Consider the following 24,483-nt stretch of genomic DNA (forward strand, 5'->3'; position numbering starts at 1 on the left):
TAGGCTAATCCTCTGCCTTGAGGCGCCGGCATACCGGGTTCTAGTCCCGGTCGGGGTGCTGGATTCTGTCCCGGTTGCTCCTCTTCTAGGCCAGCTCTCTGCTATGGCCGGGGAGTGCAGTGGAGGATGGCCCAGGTGCTTGGGCCCTGTACCCCATGGGAGACCAGGAGAAGCACCTGGCTCCTGGCTCCTGGCTGCTGCCTTCGGATCAGTGCAGTGCACCGGCTGCAGTGGCCATTGGAGGGTGAACCAAAGGCAAAAGGAAGACCTTTCTCTCTGTCTCTCTCTGTCTCTCTCTGTCTCTCTCTCACTGTCCACTCTGCCTGAAAAAAAAAAAAAAAAAAAAAAAAAAAAAAAAAAAAAAAAAAAAAAGAAGAAGAACTTAAAAACACAGAAAATACATGGAGCATGAATTTGGTAGAGAGAACACGGAAATTGTAGTGGAAACGTGGAAACATCAATAACTGTCTAAATATTTGAGTTTAAAACAAGGTTCTGGGGCTGGCATTGTGACACAGAAGATTAAGCCACCTGTTGCAATGTCACCATCTCATATCAGGGAGTGCCAGCTGGAATCCACTTCTGATCTAGCTTCCTGCTGATGCACCTAGGAAGGCAGCAGATGATGGCCAAAGTACTCAGGTCCCTAACACCATCTACAATAACTCGTTGGAGTCCAGTTCCTGGTTTTGGCATGACCTAGTACTGGGTGTTGTGGCCATTTGGGAAGTGAACCAGAAAATGGAAGATCTCTCTGTCTCTGTTTCTCTCTCTGTCACTCAGCCTTATTAATAAATCAATTAATTTTAAAAACCAAACAGGGTCTCTGCTGTTAATGAGCTGCATGACCTTGCTATTCAGTATTGGACTGCATTTGTTTGTTAGGGCTACCATAACAAACAAATTTATCTTCTCACACAGTTCTGGAGACCAGAAGTTCCAGGTCTAGATTTCCACAGGTTTGGTTTCTTCTGAGGCCTTTCCTCTTTTGCTTTCAGGTGGCATCCTTCTTGGTTTTGCAATTCATTTGTATGCTCTTTTTCTCTGTACACACCCATCCCTTGTGTTTCTTTGTGTGTTCAATTTTCTCTTGCTATAAATACACAGATTGGATCATGATCCAAACTAATGGCTTCATTTTAACCCAGTCATCATCTTAAAGGTTCTGAGGTCCTAGGGGTTAGGGATTCAACAGGAATTTGCTGCCAGGGGTGGAGGGAGTTGGGTCACAACTCAGTACATAACAAGTCCATTCAGGATCTTAGTGTTTTCATTTGTAACATCAATACCATATTAGCCGCTTAAAATGATCATCTTCAGTGTTGACTCAAAAGCTAAACCTTTGAAGCTGTATTACAAATAATGTAGCCCAACATTTGTATTCACTTCTTGACTTCTAGACTCAGAATTCTCAGACTTGTTTTCTCCAATGTAGTAGTCACATATGCAACTGCTAAGCCCTTAGCATATGACTAAGATACGTTATGACTACAAAATTCACTAGATTTTGAAGTATGAAAAAATATAAAATAGCTCATTAATCAGTTTATATTGATTACATGTTGTGATATTTGAGATACATTGAATTAATACATTATTAAAGTTAATTTCACCCATTCCTTACCTTTTAAAAATGCCTACTAAAACGCTTTAAAATTAGTTATGCAATTCACACTATATTTTCAAAAATACAAGTACATGTTATTTGATCTAAGTCTTGCTTTGAGGACCTTCTTAGACTTCAAATTTATAACTCTAAGAATTCTTTTCTTTGCTTCCTCAATAGATGTAACTGATATTGCTGTTTTTATTAAAATCCTCAGTAATGGATAATCCTATTGTTTTTCATCACTTCTCAGAGAAGAAAGAAGTTTTAGAATAGGTTGAGCATCCCTTAATCAAAATGCTTGGACCAGAGTGTTTTAGACTACATTTTTTTTTTAGAGTTGGAAATATTTTCATATCATAGATTTACTGGGGATGGTACCCAGAACTAAAGACCAAATTCATTTGTGTTTCATATACATGTTATAGACATAGCCTGAAGATAGTTTTAGACAATTTTTTGTAATGCCTGCATTTCTACTATGACACATCATAGGAGATCAAATGTGAAATTCTTCACTTGTGATGTCATATCATAATCCAACAGTTTAGGATTTTGAAATATATCAGATTTTTGTTTTTCAGATTAGGGATAATCAATCCCTAACAATGATTGACAAAGATACTCTTATTTTTCATCTGCCTATGGCAGTATATATGTTCATATTTCAGTTACTTGCAGTTCTATTAAAACTCTTATGTTTCAATTTTATCAAACAGAACTGGGATTATAAATATTTGCAGTAATTATATATATGCTGTTTCTAAATCTTATGATTGTAATTGTAATTTTGTTTTTATAAGTTAATTTTAAGAGGAATAACTGCGGATAGTATTTCATAATCAGTAATTTTTCACCTTTTTTGGAATGTAAAATATGATTAATATCCTTTGCTTTTATTTAATCCATGTAGTTTTAATTAGGGAGATGTAAAATTCATTAAGTAAGTTTACTTATTTGTCAAGATGACAGTAGTACAAACTTATATGATTAACTTGGTCCATAGTCTATATCCTTCTCGAGTAGTCTCCAAGATTATCGAAGTATTTCTACAAATTGAAGGCAAATCAAAGAATGAAAATGAACCTATTTTTAAAAGAATTTTAAGGTAGTGGAGTAAGAAAAAAATGGATTTTGTAAATTCAAGTTTTTATCAGATGCCTTGTAATTAGATCTCACACTTAATAACCTTAATTTTGAGTCCTTCAAAATCGTCTGTTATTAAAGTTGGCATAGAATCTCCAAATAATAATTTTTGCAGTATAAATATCCTCCCAAACAATTTCTTAAGTTTCCACATTTAATTCTCAGATGTTTGGACTTCTTTTTTGGACTAAGCTAGAAGAAAGAGGGGAAAAGGAGAATGGGGAGAGACCTTTGGTCAAAATGGTTTTGCCACCTAGTCATGGATCACCACCTTATCACAGAGAAAGCAAAATACTGTAGAATGGACCACTGAGTATTTTGCTTCTCTAGTGAATGTGCTTCAAACACTGCACAACATTACTAAGCATAATAGAGTCAATGCAAACATTAATTTAGCTTAAATAAGTTAAATAATATAGTACATGATGATCATAGATTATGATATGATTTAAATTGCTTACCAGAAAAAGTGGTTTCATTTTTTTTCCCTGGTTGTTTCAAGGGCTTACTGTGCCATTTAGCACATATTTAACTTCATTTAGCCTCTATCAAGGACAGAAACAAGATATTTATACAAAATGCTTATATTTTGACACTAGATGACTAACTCTGTAACACGGAGGTAGAATCCATGATTACTTCAAAGTTCTGTAAGGCATTGCATTATTTTTGAATGTTAAATTTCAAGTCCCTATAAACAAAAGTGTTTCATTTTTATTTTCACAGCAGTCTACTGAGTATTATGAATTCCTTTTTTAAAAAGAATTAAACACATCTATGTACCCAAATATGAGGAGGAAAGGTGTAGTTTCTGGTTAAGTCATTATCTCTCAACATATTAGGCAGGAGATCAAGCTAAGTGCTACATTATGGCTAAATGTAAGTCATAAGTACAAGCAATAACACATATTTCCATGTGCACCTTTGAAGGAGGAAATACCAACAAGTACCTTTGGGGTTGAATAAATTCTGGACAAAAATTTATGTTTCACCTTGTCCTACCTGCAATTTAAAAAAAGAATATGGCAACTATGTAACAGTGAAAAGATTGGTTTTTATAGCTCATTAATGATTAGCATATTTCTAGGATAAAAGTAAAATAGAAAAAAAGATAATTCCATCCATTTTACTCAACTACAGCCAAGTGTATCTATTTAACACTTTTAAAATATGGAAATCATGTAGAAAATCCTAAAGCAAAGTTGTTGAAATTCACTCCTAAACATTTAAAAGTATTTTCTTTCCATTTCCAGAATAGAATTTTTGAGCATAAGTTAAAAGGAGTGCTTGAACTCTTAACAGGACTGGAGAATTTACAAATTAAAAGTCCTTACAAATTCATCTTTGCTAAAACCTGTTTTAAGTACTTTCATACAGTTGGGAAGTAGACAGGGAAAAAATATTCAATCTCTACAGTGAATGCTCAAAGGAAAGGAAGGGGCTGGCACTGTGGCATAGTGGGTAAAGCCGTCAGCCATAGTGCTGGCATCCCATATGGGTGGCGGTTCAAGTCCCAGCTGCTCCACTTCCAATCCAGCTCTCTACTATGGCTTGGGAAAACAGTAGAAGATGGTGCAAGTCCTTGGACCCCTGCACCCACGTGAGAAGAACCAGAGGAAGCTTCTGGCTCCTGGCTTCGGACTGGCGCAGCTCTGGCTGTTGTGGCCAATTGGGGAGTGAACCAGTGGATGGAAGACCTCTCTCTCTCTCTCTTCCTGTCCTTTTCTTTCTGTGTAACTCTTTCAAATAAATGAATAAATCTTTATAAATAAAGGAAAGGAAAAAACTAATTGCCCCATAAATCAATTGTTTGATTTTCAAAGTTGAAGGGCTACATTAAACTATATTCCACTCCCAATTACTATTCAAGAATCTAGCTAAAATATGCGTGTTTTTTCACTGATCTTACTCCAAAGCTTTAACCCTAACTGCAAGGTTCTCTTAAGTTTGTTTTTGTATGTGGGAAAAAAAGATTAATTTCATTGTTAGACAAACATATTGTCTAATTATATCATTTAAATTTTTGACTTCTGGGGTTGGTGCTGTGGCATAGCCACCTGCACCAGTATCCCATAGGGGTGCTGTTTGGATCCCAGCTGCTCTACTTCCAGTCCAGCTCCCTGTCAATGTGCCTGGGAAAGCAGTGAAAGATGGCCAAGTGCTTGTACCCCTATACCAATGTGGGAGACCTGGGAGAAGCTCCTGGCTCCTGGCATGGGATGGGCCCAGCTCTGGCTGCTGTGGCCATTTCAGGAGTGAACCAGTGGATGGAAGATCATCTCTCTGCCTCAGTCTCTCCTTCTCTGTAACTCTTTCAAGTAAATAAATAAATCTTAAAATTTTTTTTGACTTGTGAGCATATAACTCATCTTCGATGTATGTAATTTTACATTCTAAGTGTAATTTCAAGCACATCCTCTAAACCCCTTAAATGGAATAACAGTTATGCTTACCTTTTAACACTTAAGATTTAGAATTTTTCTCTAAAATTTGTGTTTTAAAATAAAATTTGTAAAAAATCCTATTTTAGCAGGCTTGATTATATCAACTGGTAAGACTTTATTTTACAAGCAATAAGAATTGGATCAAATGATTATTATAATCCAGAGGAAGTATTTTGTAACCATACCAAATGCCATTATACACACTGCCAATACAGATTTAATAGACAAAACTGAACTGTACAAGAATTATTTATTTTTCCTTAATCTCAAAGCTATTTTTAGTAATACAAAAAGCCATATTAACATTTTTCCATTAGAAAACATGATGTACAAAACTTTGGATGAAAAGATATGTCAAATTTCATTTAATTACTTGGGAGAAAAATCCACCACTCCATCAATACCACCCAAAGTGTTTTAGGCAGTGATTAAAATGAAAACAACGCATCTTAATAAACTCTAGTTGTTAAAAGAACAAACCTAGCATATATAATAGTTTCCTACACAGTATTTCTGACTATTCACTTTGGGAGTTATTTTTTAAATCCACTTTTTTTTTTTTTTTAAACTGAGACTTACTACAACCAGGCACTGTACTTGGCCAACTAGTTTTTGAGAAAAAAGTTGGTTAAGATGGGAAAGACCCATAAATCAGTCCTTTGGTTACTAGGTTTGATTTTTAACTTTCAAACATTCTCCAAGATCAACAAAATCTAACTCAAAATGCACACTCTTACAAATGTTATTTTATTAGTGGGGATGGTGTTTGGTAAGGAGAAATCATAAGCTATTATTTTGATCCATTATTCCAATTATAAGTACATACTAAAAAGCTAATTCGTTATTTTTCTAATGAGTTTAAGATATTTGGCATTCAGTTGTTACAAATGCAATTCACTGATTTATCATGAGTCCTATACTACACACCACACAAAAGCAGCAAAATGGGTGTGCAGAAACAATTTTGCATCTAATGAATTAATAGTATTTGATACATATCTAAAAATTCAATTCAGTTTAGGGTTCAGTGAAGAAAAAATAGCCTGTTATAGGGTGCTAAAAAAGAGAGGAGGTAAACAAGTAGGGTTATTAATATATAAGAAATATTTATTATTCACTATCTTTTCCTTTGAGTAACAAGATGCTAATGAGCTTTCATAAAAAAAAAAAACCTGCTTGCAGCTATGCTAAAGACCCATCAACTGACAACACTGTTCATTCAACACCAACATTTTGTTAGATAAACCTATTTTTAAAGGTATAACACATGTTCTAAGCAATAATTTGGAAGCGCTAAGCAATTACAATGTAATACATCATCAATTTCTGAAACATTGTTAGCCACTTTTTACTAGCCTTCAGCAGTTTGGATTCAATAGACTTATTCAGTATAAAATTTAAGTTTCTAGATCCGCATGACAAGAAAATGTTTTTATGCAATTTTCTCATAAGACATTTAAATAGTCTTAGGGTCACACAACGTTTATCCTAAGTGTTTTAATCTGACATGCTATATAGCTACAATAAAAATAATTATGTTCAATTCTTAAATGAAAACTAAATGCGAATAAATGGTTAATAGATTACAATGGAATGTTTTAAGATCTTCCTATATGTAATTTGACACTGCTGATTTTAAATTTCAGAGCATAAAAACTTTAGATTTAAAATAACCAAATTTATCCTCGATGGCATGCAAGATCTTTCTAAAAATTAACCTAAGACCTAGAAGTCTCAGTATTATCAGAACGTAAAGAAACACAACAAATTTGTACATTTTATTCACATTTATTTTTCGCTTTTAGTGTGCTCACAGAAAATTAGAACACCTTAAGCAGGAGTTTAATAGCAATTTTTGTAAGCAAAGTTACATTCCATCTCTAAGTCAAATTGGTCAAAGCTTCTCCAGTATTTACAAAACATGATAGACAAGATGCTACACAAAACCATTGCATCTGAAGATTTTTTTTCTCCTTTATTCTCAAAGACGACTGGAAAAGAAAGCATTGCCTGCTGTAATGAAAAACATACCACAGTATAAACAGTAACCATTCCACTTATCACAGCTTTGTTGAGTTTAAAATTTGTGTTTAAAAGGTCCAAGATGACTTAAGTTTTACAAAAATGGGCAGGGTGGAAAGTTGCAAACTTCATGTGCTTCTGGATATCAAGATTTGTTTTTATACAATAGTCACAGTTAAAAACACCCTGCTGGTAATACATAATTACACTTTATTAAGGTCATAAACCAGCAATAAACAATAAAGCCTATACAACTTGTAGTTCTACTTAATCACTGACTGGTACAGCTAACATGAGATAAGTGAAAAGTTCCTATGGTTTAAATGAACTCCTAAGACTATGATCTTTTTTTTTTTTAAATCTGGGTATTGGTGTTTTTTTTTTTTTCCTTTCCTTCTTAGTCAAGACTTGTAGTGTTGTAAACCTGCCTCACAAAATACATCGTAATAACTTTTCTTTAAAAAAACAAAACAAAACAAAACAAAAAAACCCAAACGACTAAGCCTTTACACCATCATTTCTAGTGGCACATTATCTTGGCAATGCTATGCACCACTATGATTTCCCCATTGTGGCCCTTATCACTTCATTTGCTATCCCTTTTTGACCCACCCATCTCCTTCATATATGGGCATGTCCATAGAATGACAAAGAAAGTTTACATTTTTGAGTAAAGATGCAAAGTATGCAAAAAAATTAATACTGATGCAAAAAAATAGAGAGAGAGAGAGAGAGAAACAAGGCAGAGGAAGGTGTTTAAGCTCTCCTCGACCAGTTGGAATGGTGGTAACAGAATGATCTGAGATGGGATCTGTGGGGAGGGGAGAAGGGAAACAAAATTTGCTGCTTAAAAAAAAAAAGTAAAAAAAAAAAAAAGGAGAGAGAGAGAGACATCTTTAAAATCAATCCCTGGTTGTAGACAAGTTCTCCAAAACCAGTACCTGGCACCACTCCAACAAACAAACTGGGGGGGAGGGAGAAAAGTTCTTCGATTATCTCAAAAACTCTCGCCCTTTTACTCTGCGGCCTCCGCTGGGGGAGCTTCTGGACTGGACTCGGGCTGGGCCTCCTGTGAGGGGGCTGCGCAGGCTGACGAGGCGGAGGCAGCCGCGGGCTCCTCGGCCGGGGCCGCCTCCTGCTCCGGGGGCGCGCCGGGCCCGGCGGCTGAGGGCGCCTCGCAGGCGGCGGCGCTGGCCGCGGCCTCCTCGGCCTTCTCTTCGGCCTTGCTGGGCTCCTCCGCGGCCTTGGGCTCCTCGCTGGAGGACGGCTTCTCGGGCGCGACGGCGGCCTCCTCATGCTTGGCCTCCTGCGGCTCGCCACCTGCCGCCCCCTCCTCGCCGGCGGCCGCCTCCTCGCCTGGCGCCGCCGCCTGCTCCCCGGAGGCCGAGCTCGCGTCGGCGGCGGCCGCGGCCGCTCCCCCGGCGGCCTCGTCCTTGCTGCCCTCGGCGGAGGCGCCGGCTGCGCCCTCCACCTCACCGCCCTCTCCCGCCTCCTTCTTGTTCTTCTTGAAGGAGAAGCCGCTCAGCTTGAAAGACTTCTTGAAAGAAAAGCGCTTCTTTTTTTTTTTCGGGGTCTCGTTGCTGGGCGAGGGTGTGGCGCCGTCCTCGGCCTTGGGCGACGACGTCGAGGAGGCCGCCGACGCGGCCTCGCCTTCCGCGGCCGTGGGCGAGCCGGGCTCGGCTGCCTCGCCCTCCGCGGGGGGCTCCTTCTCCGCGGGGCTGGCCCCGGCCTCGGGGGTGGCGGCGGCCTGCTCATCCTTCTCGGCCGCGGCGGGGGACGCGGCCCCGCTCCCGGCGGCCGCGGGCTCCTCCTTGTCTGCGGCCGGCGCGCTGCCGTTGGCCTGCAGCTCCTCCTTGGCGCCAGATTCGGCGGCCGCGGGCGAAGCGTCGCCATTTACCTTCACGTGGCCATTCTCCTGCGAGGCAGAGAAAGCGGGAGCGTCACTGAAGCGTTCCCGCCCCACCAGTGGGCCCTGAGACACCGGCTTCCCCCGCACTTCTTTGGCCCCGGGGACCCTCCTCTTGCCATTATGGGGAGGGGTGGCCTTGGAGACCCAGACAGGAACCCCCCCCCCCAGATTTAGAAATGGGGCAGCGCTGTTTGGGGATCCCTACAGCACAGCAGTAGCTGTGACCGTTCTGTGAATGTCTCTCGGACTGCGAAGTGAAAAGCAAAGAGGAGTAACGATTCCAGTGTCTCTTCACAGGCTTTGGGGGGAAAGAAGCCAATTAATGATACACCGAACGCCCTGTGGAAGAACGCACTTCGGAGCTGGTGATCTGCACCTAGGACACTTATGCCCCTTTCACCGTAGAACTCCGAGAACTCCCAGGGGTATCCCAGCACTCCAAACAGAAGCGCCGCACTTCACTGCGCGCTCAAAAGCACTGCGCTCGCCCAAGGCCCGACACCCGCAGGGGGCGCTGCGCCTCCATCGCACCAAGCTGGGCGCAGGCGGCGAGGAGGGGCGGGGCCGCCGGGCCACCCCGCCCTGCCCAGCCAGGCCCTGCCCGCAGGCCAAGGCGCCCCCGAGCCCGGATCGCGCAGCCCAAGAGTCCGCAAACAAAGCTCAGGTGGCTTCCCGGCCTCCCAGTCGGGCTAAAACCAACAAGGCTGCGGGAAACCCATTATCTCTTAGGTCTGGCCTCAGCTTCCATGCCCACCTACAACCGTGATTCTGCGAAGACAGGCGCGTCCTGGCAGCTCATTTTGCATTTTTAACGGGTTTAAAGCCTCTTGGCAGAGCTGACTTCCCCCAGTAGGTTGGAGCAAACGAGGCAACTCGGCTTCTGCTCTAGGAAAAGAGGCGTGGTGGGTGCCCAGTGTTTGCGAAGCAGCCACCCATGGCCGACCTCTCGCGCCCACCCAACCGTGGCTATCTGCCTGGGTCCGAGCCGCGCCGGGCGGCCCTCCGCGGGTGGTCGAGGCGCCACGTACCAACAATCCCGACCGAAATGCAACAACTACCTCTTCGGGGCCATCTGGAACGATCCTTAGAGGACCTACCTACTGTTCTCACCCTCGGGATACCGTTTAAAAAGTCAAATGTGTGTGATTCCTCAGACAGCTCCGAATAGCATTTAGGAAAGTGGGAAAACCCCATCCAAAAAATACCGAAACCCTTAAGTCCAGTTCCACCAGCCTCCTTTCCAAGAACCCAGGCACACCGCCTCGGCATACAATAAGACAGCCCTACAACCCTTCCCTACTCGCCTTTATCCGCCGCCATCCCCACTGCGAACCCCCTCCCCTGCACACACACACACACACACACACACGCACTCACACCAGCTCACACATCGAGAAGGCGACCCAGGCTGGACAACAAACGCGAGAGCCACCCAAACACCCCCCGTGTCCTCAAACAAATGAACCTGGCTGTGGAGCGAGGGGGGACACCTAGCTAGTCACGTTCTGCCAGTCTCCAAACCACGCCATTTTAGACGATTTGTCACTCCTGTCCTCCCGTCTACTCAAGAATTAGCCAGGGTTCTCGGGACCCGCTCCGTAGGCGCGGGGTGGGGGTGGGGGTGGGGGGAGATTCTGCCTACGAAAAATAAAGCAATTTAGGCTAGCTTTAACATTCCACTTTCCCACTGGAATCCGGCCACACTCGAGCTCCACCGGCTGCGCCTCGGGCGCGACCGGGAGGCAAAGAGAAGCGTCGAGAGCACAGAAAGACACCCAAGAAATGACCAGAACCACAGGTAGAATTTACCTGCCCATTCGCTTTGGAAGGCGATGAGGCCACCCCCGCCTCCCCGGGCCTCTCCGCGGCGGCGTCTCCCTTCGCTGCGGTCTTGGAGAACTGGGCACCCATGCTGGCTTCTTCAACAAAGAAACTCAACAGATCCAAGAGGAGAAACAAAGGGCCTCGGGTTGGTGTAGCGACGGGGCGAGCAGCAGCAGCGGCGGCAACAGCAGCGGCGGCGGCAGCGGCACTCACACCGGAGGGAGGGGGGTGGGGGCGGTGAAGAGGACAGAGGAGAACCGATTAAATACACTCCGGATGAAAAAATTTTAGTCGAGGAGATCAAAAAGCAGCAGCGCAGGAGGGAGGGAAAAAGGTGGAAAAGTCGAGCACAAAAAAAGGAGCCCAAGTGTAGTTTTTTTTCCAAAAAAAAAAAAGTAATAAAAAAAATCCCAGATTTGTAGCCGCACTGTAGACAAGAGGAAAATGGAGAAATCTCCCTGGTTGCTAATAAGATGCGGGGTCCAACGCCCAAGTGCACAGATGAATGGGCTCGCGGGCGCTGACGCGGCCCCCGCGCGCGCCGGCCAATCCGCGCGCCGCACACAAAGCAGGGGGCGGGGCCTCCGCGCCCGGCGAACAATGGAGCCGCGCTTTGCAAACGGTTTGAAAATCAGCCCCGAACCGAGAATTAATGTCCTCCAAATAAATAAATCAATTAAAAATACATGCCTCTCGCCTCCCTCTGCTTTAAAATGATCCTACGTCCCTTGATTGGCTTGCTTTGTTTGGAATTAATTGGCGCGGGCGGGGGGCGCCTGCAGCCGGGGGGCGGAGAAAGCCTTAACTTGACTCTCGCTGACTCGGGCCGGTCTATATCCGCGTCCGTCGCCGAGCTCGCTCCCCTCCCCCGCCCTCCCCGTGTGTTTATGTGTGTGCGAGTGTTAAAGACAATAGTCGGGATGTGTGTCTTTGCAGCGTGTTTTCTTTCTGCCTGTGCCATCTGGGTTTCACAGATAGTGCGCAGGATTTTTTTTTTCCCTTTTCAACTGCTTGAATTGTTAACTTGTCCCACATTGAAAGGTATTCAGACCACGAAGATCGAATTTCATCAAACGAGATTCCGAGTTGGAATTAGGTCTGTAGGCCAGATGTGGGAAACGCAAAAGCGGCAAACACGTCTTCCCCTCTGTCTCCCACACGGACACGCAACACAGGATTTGGAGATCGGCCTTGGGCGCTCCTCAAATTCCTCCTTTAGCTGTTCCCAATCATTTTTTCCCCCAGAATACCCAGGGAGGACTGTGTACAGAAGATCGCCACATTTGATCACTGTCTGAGTTGCCACGGGTTCCCCGCACAGCCTCGAGTGCACGCATCCATATTTACAGTTGGAATGCTTCTCGCATCCATGTGGGTCGTTCGCAGCCCACTGCCAGAATCTGACGGGTTCTCTCTGGGAACGCGTTTGTTGGCGTGCACGCCAGCGAGCGTGCGCCCCCCACCACCGGTTCGCAGGTCTAAGACGACACTGCCTGCGTGCGGAGCGGCTGCGGGAAGACGCCCGGGCGCTCCAAGTCCAGCTCGGGTTACCAGGAAATCGCCTAGAATGGCACACAGGATGCCTCCATCTGCCACTGCACCCCGGCCCCGCCGAAGCACCAGGCGCTCTTTGTGTGTGAGACACAAGGCATTGATTTAAGGTATCCGAGAGAGGGAGGGAATTCAGGGTACAGACCAATAAGCATTCCTCTACCACCCACACTTTCGCTCGTGACAAAATCAGACCACCTTTTCTCGTTTACATGTGGTGATCACTGCCACGAATAAAAATCTTCCCCTGGTGGAAGCGAGAAGCCATCGAGGGAATGGCTCACTTCTCCCGGTCCTGGCTCTGAATTCTCAGCTTTATTTCCTGCTCATTGTAGGGAAATAGGTCACACTCTGAGTGGGAAAAGACAGTCGTGTCGGGCCAGTAACTCTTTGTCGAAGTGTCGTTTTGCAAACCACCAGGCTGCCCCTCGCCACTTGGCGCGCGAAGGTCCTCTCGCCGTCCAGTGCCCTCGGATGCGCTCGTCACTCACGCAGTCATTCTCCCCAGAGCAGATGGAGAAGCGCATCTCGCCAACAAACGTGTGACCGCCCTTAAGGCAGCCCGCTGGCCCGGCCCCAGACCCCGGCCGCCAGGACGGACGCCAATCCCCAGCAAAGCCAGCGGGGCCGATCCAGCACCACCGTCCACAAGATTCCTAAAACGGTCATTGCAGGCTGCTGAGTTCCCGCCACCCCCACCCCACCGCCCCGTCCCACACCCACTCCCAGCGTGCAGCAGGCCCCTTCCTCTGCAGCCCCCGCCTGTCGGAAACTGGGGGTGACTGCTCGGTCGCTTGCGGATTTTCTCCCAGACGCGTCCTTAGCCTTTCCATTGGGGGGCTGCTTTTTATTGCTCCTTTGTTACCCGGCTGCCGCGGAGCTCTCCCCCCTTTTCTTTCCCCCAATGCCTATTTGACTGGTATCGGCTCGTTTCCCGGGCAACGGCCGGGGACGATTCGGGGCTGGGGCGGGGGGAGGGGCGGGGCGGAGCCGGCGCGGGTCGGGGGCAGCTGCGGGTTGGGGTGGGGGGCGCGCAGGCGGCGGCGCGGCGCGGGGAGAGAGAGGGGCCGGGCGAGAGCGGGGAGCAGATGGCCGGCGAGGGGCGGGCCCGGGCGGGCGGGGCGCGCGCGGGAGCCAATCAGGTCCCGCGGCAGCTCGGGGGCGAGAAGACAAGTGTAAACACGTCGGCTCGGCGCCCCACCCGCGGTCCCCAGCTTCGGTTAGGAACGTTGATTTGCGTGTGATACGAAAGCGCCGGAACTGGCAGGGGAGGAGGTGCGGGCGCTGGGCCTGCCTCCCTCCAGCCTCCCCCACCGCTCCCCGCGTCAGGCCCACCCAGGGGTTGTATTCTGCCCCACGGCGCGCGAGGGGTGAGGAAGGAAGGGCTGGGAGATGAGCAAAGGCCGCTCTTGGGAAGCTACATCATCATAATGGCAGGGCAGGGGCGCCGAGCTGTGCAGCGCGGGAGTTCCTGAGGACTCTGGCGTCCTCACACGCAGAGTATAGGTTTCAAATGAAGCGCCGGAGGTGTTTGTACGCGATGAAAGAGCCCGGAGTGGGTCCTCGTGACAATGCAAGGCGGGTGTCTATAGCCAACTCACGTTTGTTCTTCATGGCGGAGAGGCAGAGCTCCCCTTTCTGCGGGGTCATTCCCCAAATGCCAGCCACGGAGCCAGGCGCTGGATTCGGATCTCTCATGTGGGTGGCAGGGATACAGCTACTTGAGCCACCACCATCACTGCCTGCGGGGACATTGGAATCGGAAGTGAAGCTGGGGCTGGAACCCAGGCACTCTTTGGGTTGTGGGGATCCCAAGTGGGGTCTAAACGCCTGAGCCAAATGGCAGCACCCCAAGAATTTATTTGTACTCACCTTTCACCATGCCCTAGGGTATATTTAAAAATATATATATTTGAAAGGTGGGATTATACAGAGAAGAAAGTGGGAGAGAGGGAAAGAGAGATAGATAATCAATCTTCCAAATGCTTGTTAACTGGCCACAAGGGCCAAGATTGGGCCTTACAGAAGCCAAGAGCCAGGGATTCATGAGGGACTCCCACGTGGGTGCAGGGCTCCGAACATTTGGGCCATCTTCTGCTGCCTTCCCAGGCATATTAGCAGTGAGCTAATACCTAAAGTGGAACAGCCTGGACCCAAACCAGACTGCAAATGGAATGCCAGTGTCACAGGTAGCTGCTCAACCTGCTAAACCATAGAGCTGGCCCCATAAGGTATTTCTAAGATGATGATAATCTGTGCATGGTTTTCTCTAGAGAAAGAATAATTTATCTAGGAGATTTCAGTTAAACTTTTTTCCATAAAATTTTGGAAAGAACTTTGTAGATCATTCCACAAAATCCTGAGGGCCTACTGTGTGCCGAGCACACTGATCAAGGGCTTGTCTTCATAGCAGTGAACATGACAAATGCAGTCGCTAACCTCAGGGAGAGTATATTTAGTTAGATTTACACTTCTAACTACAGTTAAGGTGAGCTGCACCATCTGGCTTTATCCTCTCACCAGAAGAAGAAATAGGCCCGAGGAAATTGCCAGGTTTTTCAAATGGTAGAACCCAAAATAGAGCTTGCTCCCTCATGATTCCAAGTTTTGGCTTCTTCCACCATGCAGGTGCTACCTAGGCTTTCCTTGATGGCACAGATTCACTCAGTAGGTGAGTTTTGCACTAGCAAAGTATTAATTTAGTCCCTGCTGCATACCAACAAGACAGGTTAGACAACAGTTTATGGTAGGGATGAACATGAGCTTGGGCTTGGGTTTTCCTCTCATGTAGCTTACATTTTGTATTATACTGTCTTAAAAGTTGTTGAGATCTAAAGAAGAAGGACAGAATTAACTGTCATATAGTTATCCATAGTTAACTAATCTGTGGTAAATAGCTAAATTATGTGCTGCAAAACCAGTAGCAAAAAATGAGGGCCACTTTCTAGAGTCCAAACTAAAATGCGTTCACCTGAGAGCATTCATGTACTGAGATTTATGAGAATGGGTTCCCATTGTCCAAGTGATGTTACTGTCCATCCTTCATCTCACTGTTGGTTTTTTTTAAATTTTATTTATTGAAAGAGTTACAGAGAGAGGTAGAGACACACAGAGAGAGGTCTTCCATCCACTGGTTCACTCCTCAGATGGCCGCAACGGCAGGAGCTGTGCCAATCTGAAGTCAGGAGCCAGGGGCTTCTTCTGGGTCTCCCATGCAGGTGCAGGGGTCCAAGGGCTTGGGCCATCTTCTACTGCTTTCCCAGGCCACAGCAGAGAGCTGGATTGGAAGAGTAGCAACCAGGGCTAGAACCGGCACCCATATGGGATGCTGGCACATCAGGCCAGGGCTTTAACCCGCTGCACCACAGAGCCGGCCTCACACTGTAGGTTTTTATATTAGCTGAAATTTAATTCCACAGAAATTGTGTAACTTAGAATTTAGTGAGAAGCAAAACACAGATTTTTCAACTCACCCAAAAAATACTTACTGAACTCCTATCATGTGCAGAGAATTTGGGATATGCCAATGAACACAACAGACAAGAAATCTTTATGAAGCCTACATTCTAGGGTCGAGAGACAACTGCAAATTAACAAATACAAGTAAGCAAATTATATGGGATGTGAAAAGTCTATAAATGTGAGGAAAGAGAAACTGACGAAAAGTAAGGGAGAAATTCTAAACAGAAAAGCAAAAACCTCACTGAAAAGATGAACTGAACAGACTCAAAGACGTAAGGGAATTATTAATAGGAATAGCCCAGCCAATGCCTCTGATCCAGCAAAAGAGACAAGAGTAAGAATTAAACAAAAAGATCGCATACAAAGGTAAACTCTAAAGGGAAGTATAGGGTGCTACAAAATAGTGTAATTTAGTAAGAATGATTAAAGTGCATTTATGTGAAACTGAAGGGAAGAGTAGTATTAGCCAGGTAAAGGGGCAAAAACTTGCATTCAGGGGCAGCAATAGCAAAGTGCCAGGGGAGGGAAGATAGTGACAAGGGTTTGGGAAGAAGGAAAAGAGATCAGTTTGGACATATTTGGTGTTTGCAAAACGTTCCAGTAGAAAAATCAAGTGCTCTTGAGTCTGGAGTTCATCAAGTGGTCTGGAATGTAAGTATAGATTTGTAATCTTCCACATGTAAATATTTTCAGCACCCAAGTCCTAGAACCATGCCAAAGACAGTGGTGTCCAGAGTCACACTCTGAGTGATACCTGCTTTAAGAAGGGGAGCAAGAAAGGAGTGTAGGTGGCAAAGAAGAAAGAGAAGGATCTTTCAAGGACTAGATGGACAACCCGGAGAATGTGGTATTGGGAAAGTCAGTGAACCCAGTGTCTCAGTGAGGTGTGGTTAATTGTGTCACGTGCTGGATGTTGCAGTGTAGTGACGGGCTCCAGGACACTTTTTGAGAGTGGAAGTATAGGATTTAGTGTTTTGAGAAGCAAATGGGAAGGAAGAAGATAATAGCGAATGATCTCTTTTTTTTTTAACCTTTATTTAATGAATATAAATTTCCAAAGTACAGCTTATGGATTACAATGGCTTCCCCCCCATAATGTCCCTCCCACCCGCAACCCTCCCCTCTCCCACTCCCTCTCCCCTTCCATTCACATCAAGATTCATTTTCGATTCTCTTTATCTACAGAAGATCAGTTTAGCATACATTAAGTAAAGATTTCAACAGTTTGCTCCCACACAGAAACATAAAGTGAAAGATAATAGATGATTTTTTAAATGATGATGAAATCAGATCAGACCTATTGTCATGTTTAATCCCAGTGAGAGTCAAGTTGGGAATTGATAATTTCTTCCTTTTTTTTTTTTTTTTTTTTTTTTTTTTTTTTTTTACAGAAGATCAGTTTAGTATACATTAAGTAAAGCTTTCAACAGTTTGCACCCCCATAGAAACACAAAGTGAAATATACTGTTTGAGTACTCGTTATAGCATTAAGTCTCAATGTACAGCACGCTAAGGACAGAGATCGTACTACATGAGGAGTAAGTGCACAGTGACTCCTGTTGTTGACTTTACAAATTGACACTCTTGTTTATGGCCTCAGTTCTGTGGCATAGCAGGTAAAGCCACTGCCTGTGACTCCAGCGAATGATCTCTTTATAAAATTTGATGGGGCAAAGGGTTTGGAGAAAGAGCAGTAGCCAGAAGGGGCTACTACTGTCTATTGTTTTTTGTTTTGTGTTACGTTGTTTTGGATGGAAGATGTTAGAGCAAGTTTCCTCTGAAAATCCAGTAGAAAGGAAAAGGTTGTAGATACAATAGGGAAAGGGGGAGAATGGAGTGAGGTCCCTGAGAAGGCAGGAAGGATGAGGGCATATGGCACATGTTTGAAAATTGGCTCTTGAAAGGGATCTTGCTCTGGAAGAAGAAGAAGGAGGAGGAGGAGGAGGAGGAGGAGGAGGAAGGGGAAGGGTTGGGGGCTACATATTTTCTGGTGTGAAGATAAGAGAAGTCCCTTCTGCTGGTTTCTGTTTGCCCTTGGAATCATCAGCTAAGACTGAGGCAGAGAAAGGAGATTTAAGAGTTTGATTATGTTTTAGAAGGCACAGAATAATGATCAGGAGGCATAGGATTTACACTTAGGGGTATGGTAAGACTTCAGAGCAATAATGAATGTTCATCTGAGATTGATAAATCCCAATATTGCTTAATGAATACATCAAAAGATCGCTCACATGTAAATGTATGACGGTGTAAGTGTCCGTTACTACCCTCCTTTAAGATTTCCAGTTGTTCACTCTCCCAATTTATACTCAATTTGTGTTAGACCCATAAATACAATACTTACTCAAAAAATATATACATAAATTAAAATGGTATTAATTTTTACAGTTTAATCTCAGTTAATCCTATGTGATTCCATACATATATGTTGAAAGAGGAGGAAGGAAAGGGTTCCCACTTGCACCAGGTACTACACGGTGTGAGTCTGTGCTAGGCTTGAGATTCAAGCCTTATAATAACTCCCTGGACTTGTGTGTATCAGTATTCTCATCTTTCAGATTTGGAGATTGATGTTTAGCTAGCTTTAGAAAATTAAATTCAACTATGTTGGCCTTTGTCAACTGATGGCTATGCGGTGTCTAGAAATCTAATAAGAGCTCAAATTGTCATAATATGCACAGAACACTGTGCATAGTAGAAGTTGGATTATCTGTTAGAATCTGTACTAAAACTGCACACTTGGGGCCAGTGCTGTGTCGTAGAGGATGAAGCTGCCACCTGCAGTGCTGGCATCCCATATGGGTGCTGGTTTGAGGCCTGCCTGCTCCGCTTCTGGTCCAGCTCTCTGCTATGGCCTGGGAAAGCAAAGATGCCCCAAGTCCTTGGGCCCCTGTACCCACCTGGGAGACCTGGAAGAAGCTTCTGGCTCCTGGTTTCAGATTGACACAGCTCCAGTCATTGTGGTCATCTGGGGAGTGAACCAGCAGATGGAAGGTTCTCTCTCTCTCTCTGCCTCTGCTTCTCTATAACTCTGCCTTTCAAATCAATAAATAAGTCTTAACAGAAAAATAAAACCGCACACTTTCTTAACTTTATCCTCCCTTTAGAATGCTTTGTGTACTGTCCAGTAGCGCTTATGTAAAAAGATTCCTCCAGAATTGGGAAACATCAGAGTCATTGCTTATCTGAAGAATCAAGGACTGACATGTCTACCTTAGGAGTGAAGTGTCAGAATGTCAGATCCCCTCTGGGTATATAGATGATCATCACAAAACTACTACAAATGTGTGTATATTTTTAGTCACTGCTCTTTGGACTTACCCATTAAATTAGTAGGATTTAATTTTCAGTATTTGATAAGATAATCAGAGTGCCATATACTCTAGAAAAGGTAAGTGAAAAGCAGGAAAAAATTTTAAGAAAAAGGTTTCAGAAACTCTGAATCAAACCTTATCTACCTACAGTAGTGTTTCCAAGGATTTGCGATATATTTACCCTCCAGGGACAGACTAAAAAAAAAATCCATATAACCTTTTGGAAGAACTAAATTGAAAAAGGTGGGGGAAGGGTGACAGTGTCAGTCTAATTTCCTTCCCCACTTTGTTCTCAGAGATAACAAGGAGGTGAATAAAAAAAAGGAAATCAAAGTTTTGAGTAAGAGGATTAGGTTCCTGGTCTCTTAGAGTTACCTGATCACTTTTCCCATTGTTCTGATACTGTGGTTATGTATTTATACATTTATTTATCATGGTTATTTATTTATTTATTGTGAGAGCCAGAGACTGAGACTGAGACAGAGAGCTCCCATCCACTAGCTCATTCTCCAAGCACCCACAAAGACCAGCACTAGGCTAGGCTAGAACTCAACCCATGGCCCCAACTGCTTGAACCTATTACTAACTACTACTGCTGCCTTCCAAGGTCCGCAAAGTCAGGAAGCTAGAACTGGGAGCCAGGGCTGGAAATTGAATCCAGTTACTCTGATGTGGGCCACACACTCATCTCTGATACTGCATTCTTAACTGGCCAACCAGTAGCAAGAGTAGAAAATTCATGCACAAAAAAATGATAGCATAGGAGTGATACAAAGGGTAATTTTTCACTGCTATTTTAATGCTATATTTTCTGATATTAAAGAGATTAAGTGGTTGGCTGAAATGATATATTTTAATTGGTTTGTGATTCTAGAAATTAGAGCATGAGATACTTTTAAAAAGTTTGTGAAAATAGATTTTTTTAAAGAAAGAATTATTTATTTTTGAAAGTCAGAGTTACACACAGAGTGGGAGAGACAGAGAGAGTGATCTTCCATCCACTGGTTCATTCCTCAGATTGTCTTCAATAGCCAGAATTGGGCCAGGCTGAACCCAGGAATCAGGAGCTTCATCCAAGTCTCCCACATGGATGCATGGGCCCAAGCACTTGGGCCATCCTCTAATGAATTCCCAGGCAAATTATCAGGGAGCTTGATCAGAAGTGGAGTAGCAGGGGCTTGAACTGGTTCTGATATGGGATGCTAGGACTTCAGGCAGTGGTTTAACCCATTATGCCACAATGCTGGCCCCTTGATAATATCTTTTTATTTCTGTTTTTCACAAACTTTATGAAGTACCCTCATATAAAATTATATTAATTATTTACCTTTATTCCAAATAACAATGTAGTTTTCTTAAGGATCTACTAACCCTTAAAAATTGCTTGTTGCAATCAATAAATTGAAAGTTTTTATTAAGCTACTCCTAAACCAGGGCCTCTGTAAGAATCCTTCAGTTTGGTGAACTTTTCAGTGCTTTGTACAGCACATTGTCAAGCCTGGTGGTGAGATGTCTATGAAAGAGGCAAGTATTCATTTGCTCAACAGATATTCTTTATTCAGCACATGTTTTATACCAGGCACTGGGTTGTTGTGCTTTGCCTATGTGACTTTATTGAATCCCCACACCACAAATCTTACAGTGAAGAAACCATTACTCTATTTTCTTCTTGAAATAAGTCCCTGAGAGGTTATATAACATGCTCAAGTTTATGATGCTTGTAAGTGGTTGGAGTTGAGTTTTCAAGCCAGCTCTTCATGATTCTAAAGCTTGTGGTTCTGTTTCCATTACTCTTCCATGCTACCTTAAAGATGGTAAGAATTTATGGAATGTTTCTATTTCTTGTTGAGGTTACAAAAATACCCATACCTATGAGATAATAAAAATGAACCATAAGAGATTAAGCTTTATTGATGCTTGTTTTCAGAAGGGTGGTTAGGCATAGTGGTTAAAATGCTGCTTCGGATAGCCACATCCCATAATCAAGTGAGTGAATTTGAGGAGGAGGAGAAAGGAGAAAGGAGAAAGGGGGAAGAAGGAAGGAGGAAGAAGGGAGGAGGAAGGAGAAGGAGGAGAAGAAATAGAGAGTCAGGATTCCTAGAATGAGGGAACTCACAGAAGAGAGGGGGTGATAATAATGAGGTATTCTTCCAGTAAGATTATGCTTGGAATTTGATTACTTTTTTGTTGCACATGTTGATAGTTTTTGCATTTAAAGAATTTTTGAACATATCATTTCATTTAATATCCGTAGTAAATTCAGATATCCATTGGGTTAATTACCAATTAAAAAGGAGTTAACTAATTAGTTTAAAATCGTAACCATAGCGTCTCAGACCATCTAGTATCCTGTGGACTGCTGGAAACAGACGGGGTCCTCCTCAGGCCTGATCCTCCTATTTCTGCCTCTTATGTACCATGTCTTACATTCCCATTCCTCTCTGGCATCTAAGAAAAAGACACCTATGTCCAGTTTCTAATTGATTTTGACTTTTATTCTCATTGCTTTGAAGGCTGTTTCAATGCCAATGACACTAAGCACACAATTTTCTGCCCTAGCTCTAACTCAAATCGAAATCAGGGTTTTCACCTGCTCCATGCTGATTTAGGTATTGCTGCTTGTACATTTTTCATCACTTCCTCAGCTGCAAGATTATCATTATCCCATCCAAAACACCACCACCTCTGAAATAATTTTTTCAATTATCTTGGAGATGTTTGCAAATCATACCTCTCCACCATTTTCCCAGATGCTGGGACAGGCAGCAGTAATGACTCAAGTGGTTAGGTATCTGCCACCCTTGTGGGAGACCTGGATTGAGTTTGCAGTTCCTGGCTTAAGCCTGGCCCAGCCCTGAACTTTGTGGGCATTTGGAAAGTGAATGAATAGATGAGAGATCTGTGTGTGTGTGTGTGTGTGTGTGTGTGTGTGTGTGTTTGTGCTTGTCTCTGTCTCTCAGCCTCTCAATCAATTTAAAAAGAGTGAAACCAGATATAAGGTTAATATGGCTAATACTTTAAGGTTAATATAGCTAACACTCTGCTACCAAACAGTACTAAAAATTAAAGCAAAAAATAACTAGCTAAAAAAAAAAACCCTGAAGGTTTTCCCTGTTTAGTCAACCTATAAGCCTCTCTTTCCACCTCCATCATCTTTCACATCTTGGGTGCAGATCCCCTTATGTTGTCTTTTTCCCCTCTAAAATTACTAATTATAAAACTAGTTGAGTAGCCAGGGGATGCTTGGATCTCTTACTGATGGTTTGCTACAATGCCGAGCACTCCATGATCATCCTTGTCAAATCAGGTTTTTTTTTTTTTCTTTTAAACACGTATGATATTTTTATTCCTTCCCGGGGCTAAAACTGAAGTTAAAGTTACTGATGTTTTCTGCCTGAATTACCTCCTATGTCATTGCTGATGTTCCCAAGGCATGCTATACCACAAATATCTCCCCTGTTACTTCTCCAATTAAAAACTGAATTTTAACTCCCTATAATCTAACCTTCCCTACTTGATTTCCAAGACTCTTCATGATTCGCCCCCATAATCTCTAGGCAGAGGACTAGTCTGTGTCATTGAGTGATGATTTATTACACTCTTCCCTGTAATTGTTTTAACTTGCCTCTGTAAAGAAGCAGTAATTACAAGTTTATAGTATAGCCCTAATAAATATACTTCATAAAGAGAAGATTGAAAAACTTCAAGATATTTCATAATTCAAAACAAAGTAGGAAGCCAGTTCTCTTCCAGCTTCTCTCCCATTCTCCTTTCTTTTCTTTCTGTAAAAGGAGCAGATCTCAAAGGGGTTGTGGACTAGTCTCCCTTTTTGCTGAAGAGAGAGGCTAGTCTTTGAATTTCTCACTGTCCTCTTACAGTCTTATACTAGTGTGCTTGTACAACTCAATCATGCCAAAAGTAATCAACAATGTTTTGCATCAAAGTGTTCCCTGAGGGGAAGAGAGAAGAGAAAATGGCAAGAGGTAAATAGATGTTTCCTCCTGATTATGGACAAGACCAACTTACCCTTTCTTTTTTTAAATATTAATTTATTTGAAAGGCAAAATGACAGAGAGAGAGGGAGAGACAGAACATCCTCCATCTACTGGTTCACTCCTTAAATTGCTACAAAGGCCAGGACTGGACCAAGATGAAGCCAGGAACCTAGAACACCTTTTGGGTCACCAATATTAGTAGCAGGGCACAAAGACATGAGTCATCCTCCATTACCTTCCCAGGGATATTAGCATGAAGCTGGATCAATAGTGGAGCAGCTAGGACTTGGACTCAAACCGGCTCTGTAACATAGGATTCCCACATTGCAAGTGGCTGCTCAACCTACTAAGCCATGCCAGCCCTGAATATGCCTCTTCATCAGAATATGTTTTCATGTCTACAACATTTTATTTTATCAAGCTAATACTTAATTTTCCTAGCTGGAATCTCCTGCTTTTTCTCATTGTGGCTTTAAATATCCTGAGTACTTTCAGTGAGTTTAAACTACAGAACAGTAATTAATTGAATAAAATAAGCAGTAATTTTCTCTGCATTGAATTTTATATCCTTTTGACCATGTGGCAAGAAAAGAAAATCTTTAAATTTTCATTTAAAATTCCATGTTAATGCATTTGTGATATTTTGAGAATATTCAATAATGACAACAACAAAGAATTCTTAAAGCAATTTAAATGTAATCACTACCTTTTGAGAATAATTTGATTTTCACTGTAACTTTTACTAACACAATAAGAGATCCCTTCAGTGGTGTGGGGAGAATAGTAAAAATAATTATTTGACACCATGTAAGCTAATCTTCAAATCAGCCTGGGGAACATTCCTTTTTGGAATTGCCCTCACAAATCACATATGAAATCTGTCAGTACTTTATAATTGTATTCTACAGTGATAATTCTTATTATTACAAACTACGTTAGCCACTATGATCACTTTCCTTAATAATACTAAGAACATCAAGGTGAATTAAACATTTGAGTATACGACTTGTTTTTGAAATATAGTTTTAGTCACTGTGCTTTTGGTTGTTTCTAAAATTAATACTTGTTTTTAGAGAGTTTATCATTCTTGGGGTGAAGCAGCTGTGATGGAGTGGGACTACACTATTTGAGGACATGTGTTCAATTTCAGGTTCAAACACTTGGAAACTATGTTAAGACCTTATACAGTTGACTTAGCTTCTCTGAGCTC

The 24,483-nt window shown here is 43.3% G+C and overlaps 1 protein-coding gene across 1 annotated transcript; it reads right to left on the reverse strand.

Moving 5' to 3' along the window:
- Positions 1-5,291: 5,291 nt before the first annotated feature.
- Positions 5,292-11,448, reverse strand: MARCKS (myristoylated alanine rich protein kinase C substrate). The gene is made up of 2 exons (XM_002714938.6): positions 10,937-11,448; positions 5,292-9,133 (listed from the first exon to the last, which is right to left on the reverse strand). Exons 1-2 carry the CDS (start codon positions 11,036-11,038, stop codon positions 8,234-8,236), a joined length of 1,002 nt encoding a protein of 333 aa, XP_002714984.1. The 5' UTR covers positions 11,039-11,448; the 3' UTR covers positions 5,292-8,233.
- Between the last annotated feature and the right edge of the window lie 13,035 nt (positions 11,449-24,483).

The sequence above is a fragment of the Oryctolagus cuniculus genome, chromosome 5 (assembly GCF_051225735.1).
Source record: "Oryctolagus cuniculus isolate XC-2025 breed Fujian yellow rabbit chromosome 5, ASM5122573v1, whole genome shotgun sequence".
NCBI classification, from domain to species: domain Eukaryota; kingdom Metazoa; phylum Chordata; class Mammalia; order Lagomorpha; family Leporidae; genus Oryctolagus; species Oryctolagus cuniculus.

Bases quoted from the DNA above. Each gene is read 5' to 3' on its own strand.
- MARCKS (XM_002714938.6), bottom strand. From the start codon at position 11,038: ATGGGTGCCCAGTTCTCCAAGACCGCAGCGAAGGGAGACGCCGCCGCG. The intron at 9,134-10,936 runs GTAAATTCTACC...TCTGCCTCGCAG, and splicing joins CTTCCAAAGCGAATGGGCAG to GAGAATGGCCACGTGAAGGT.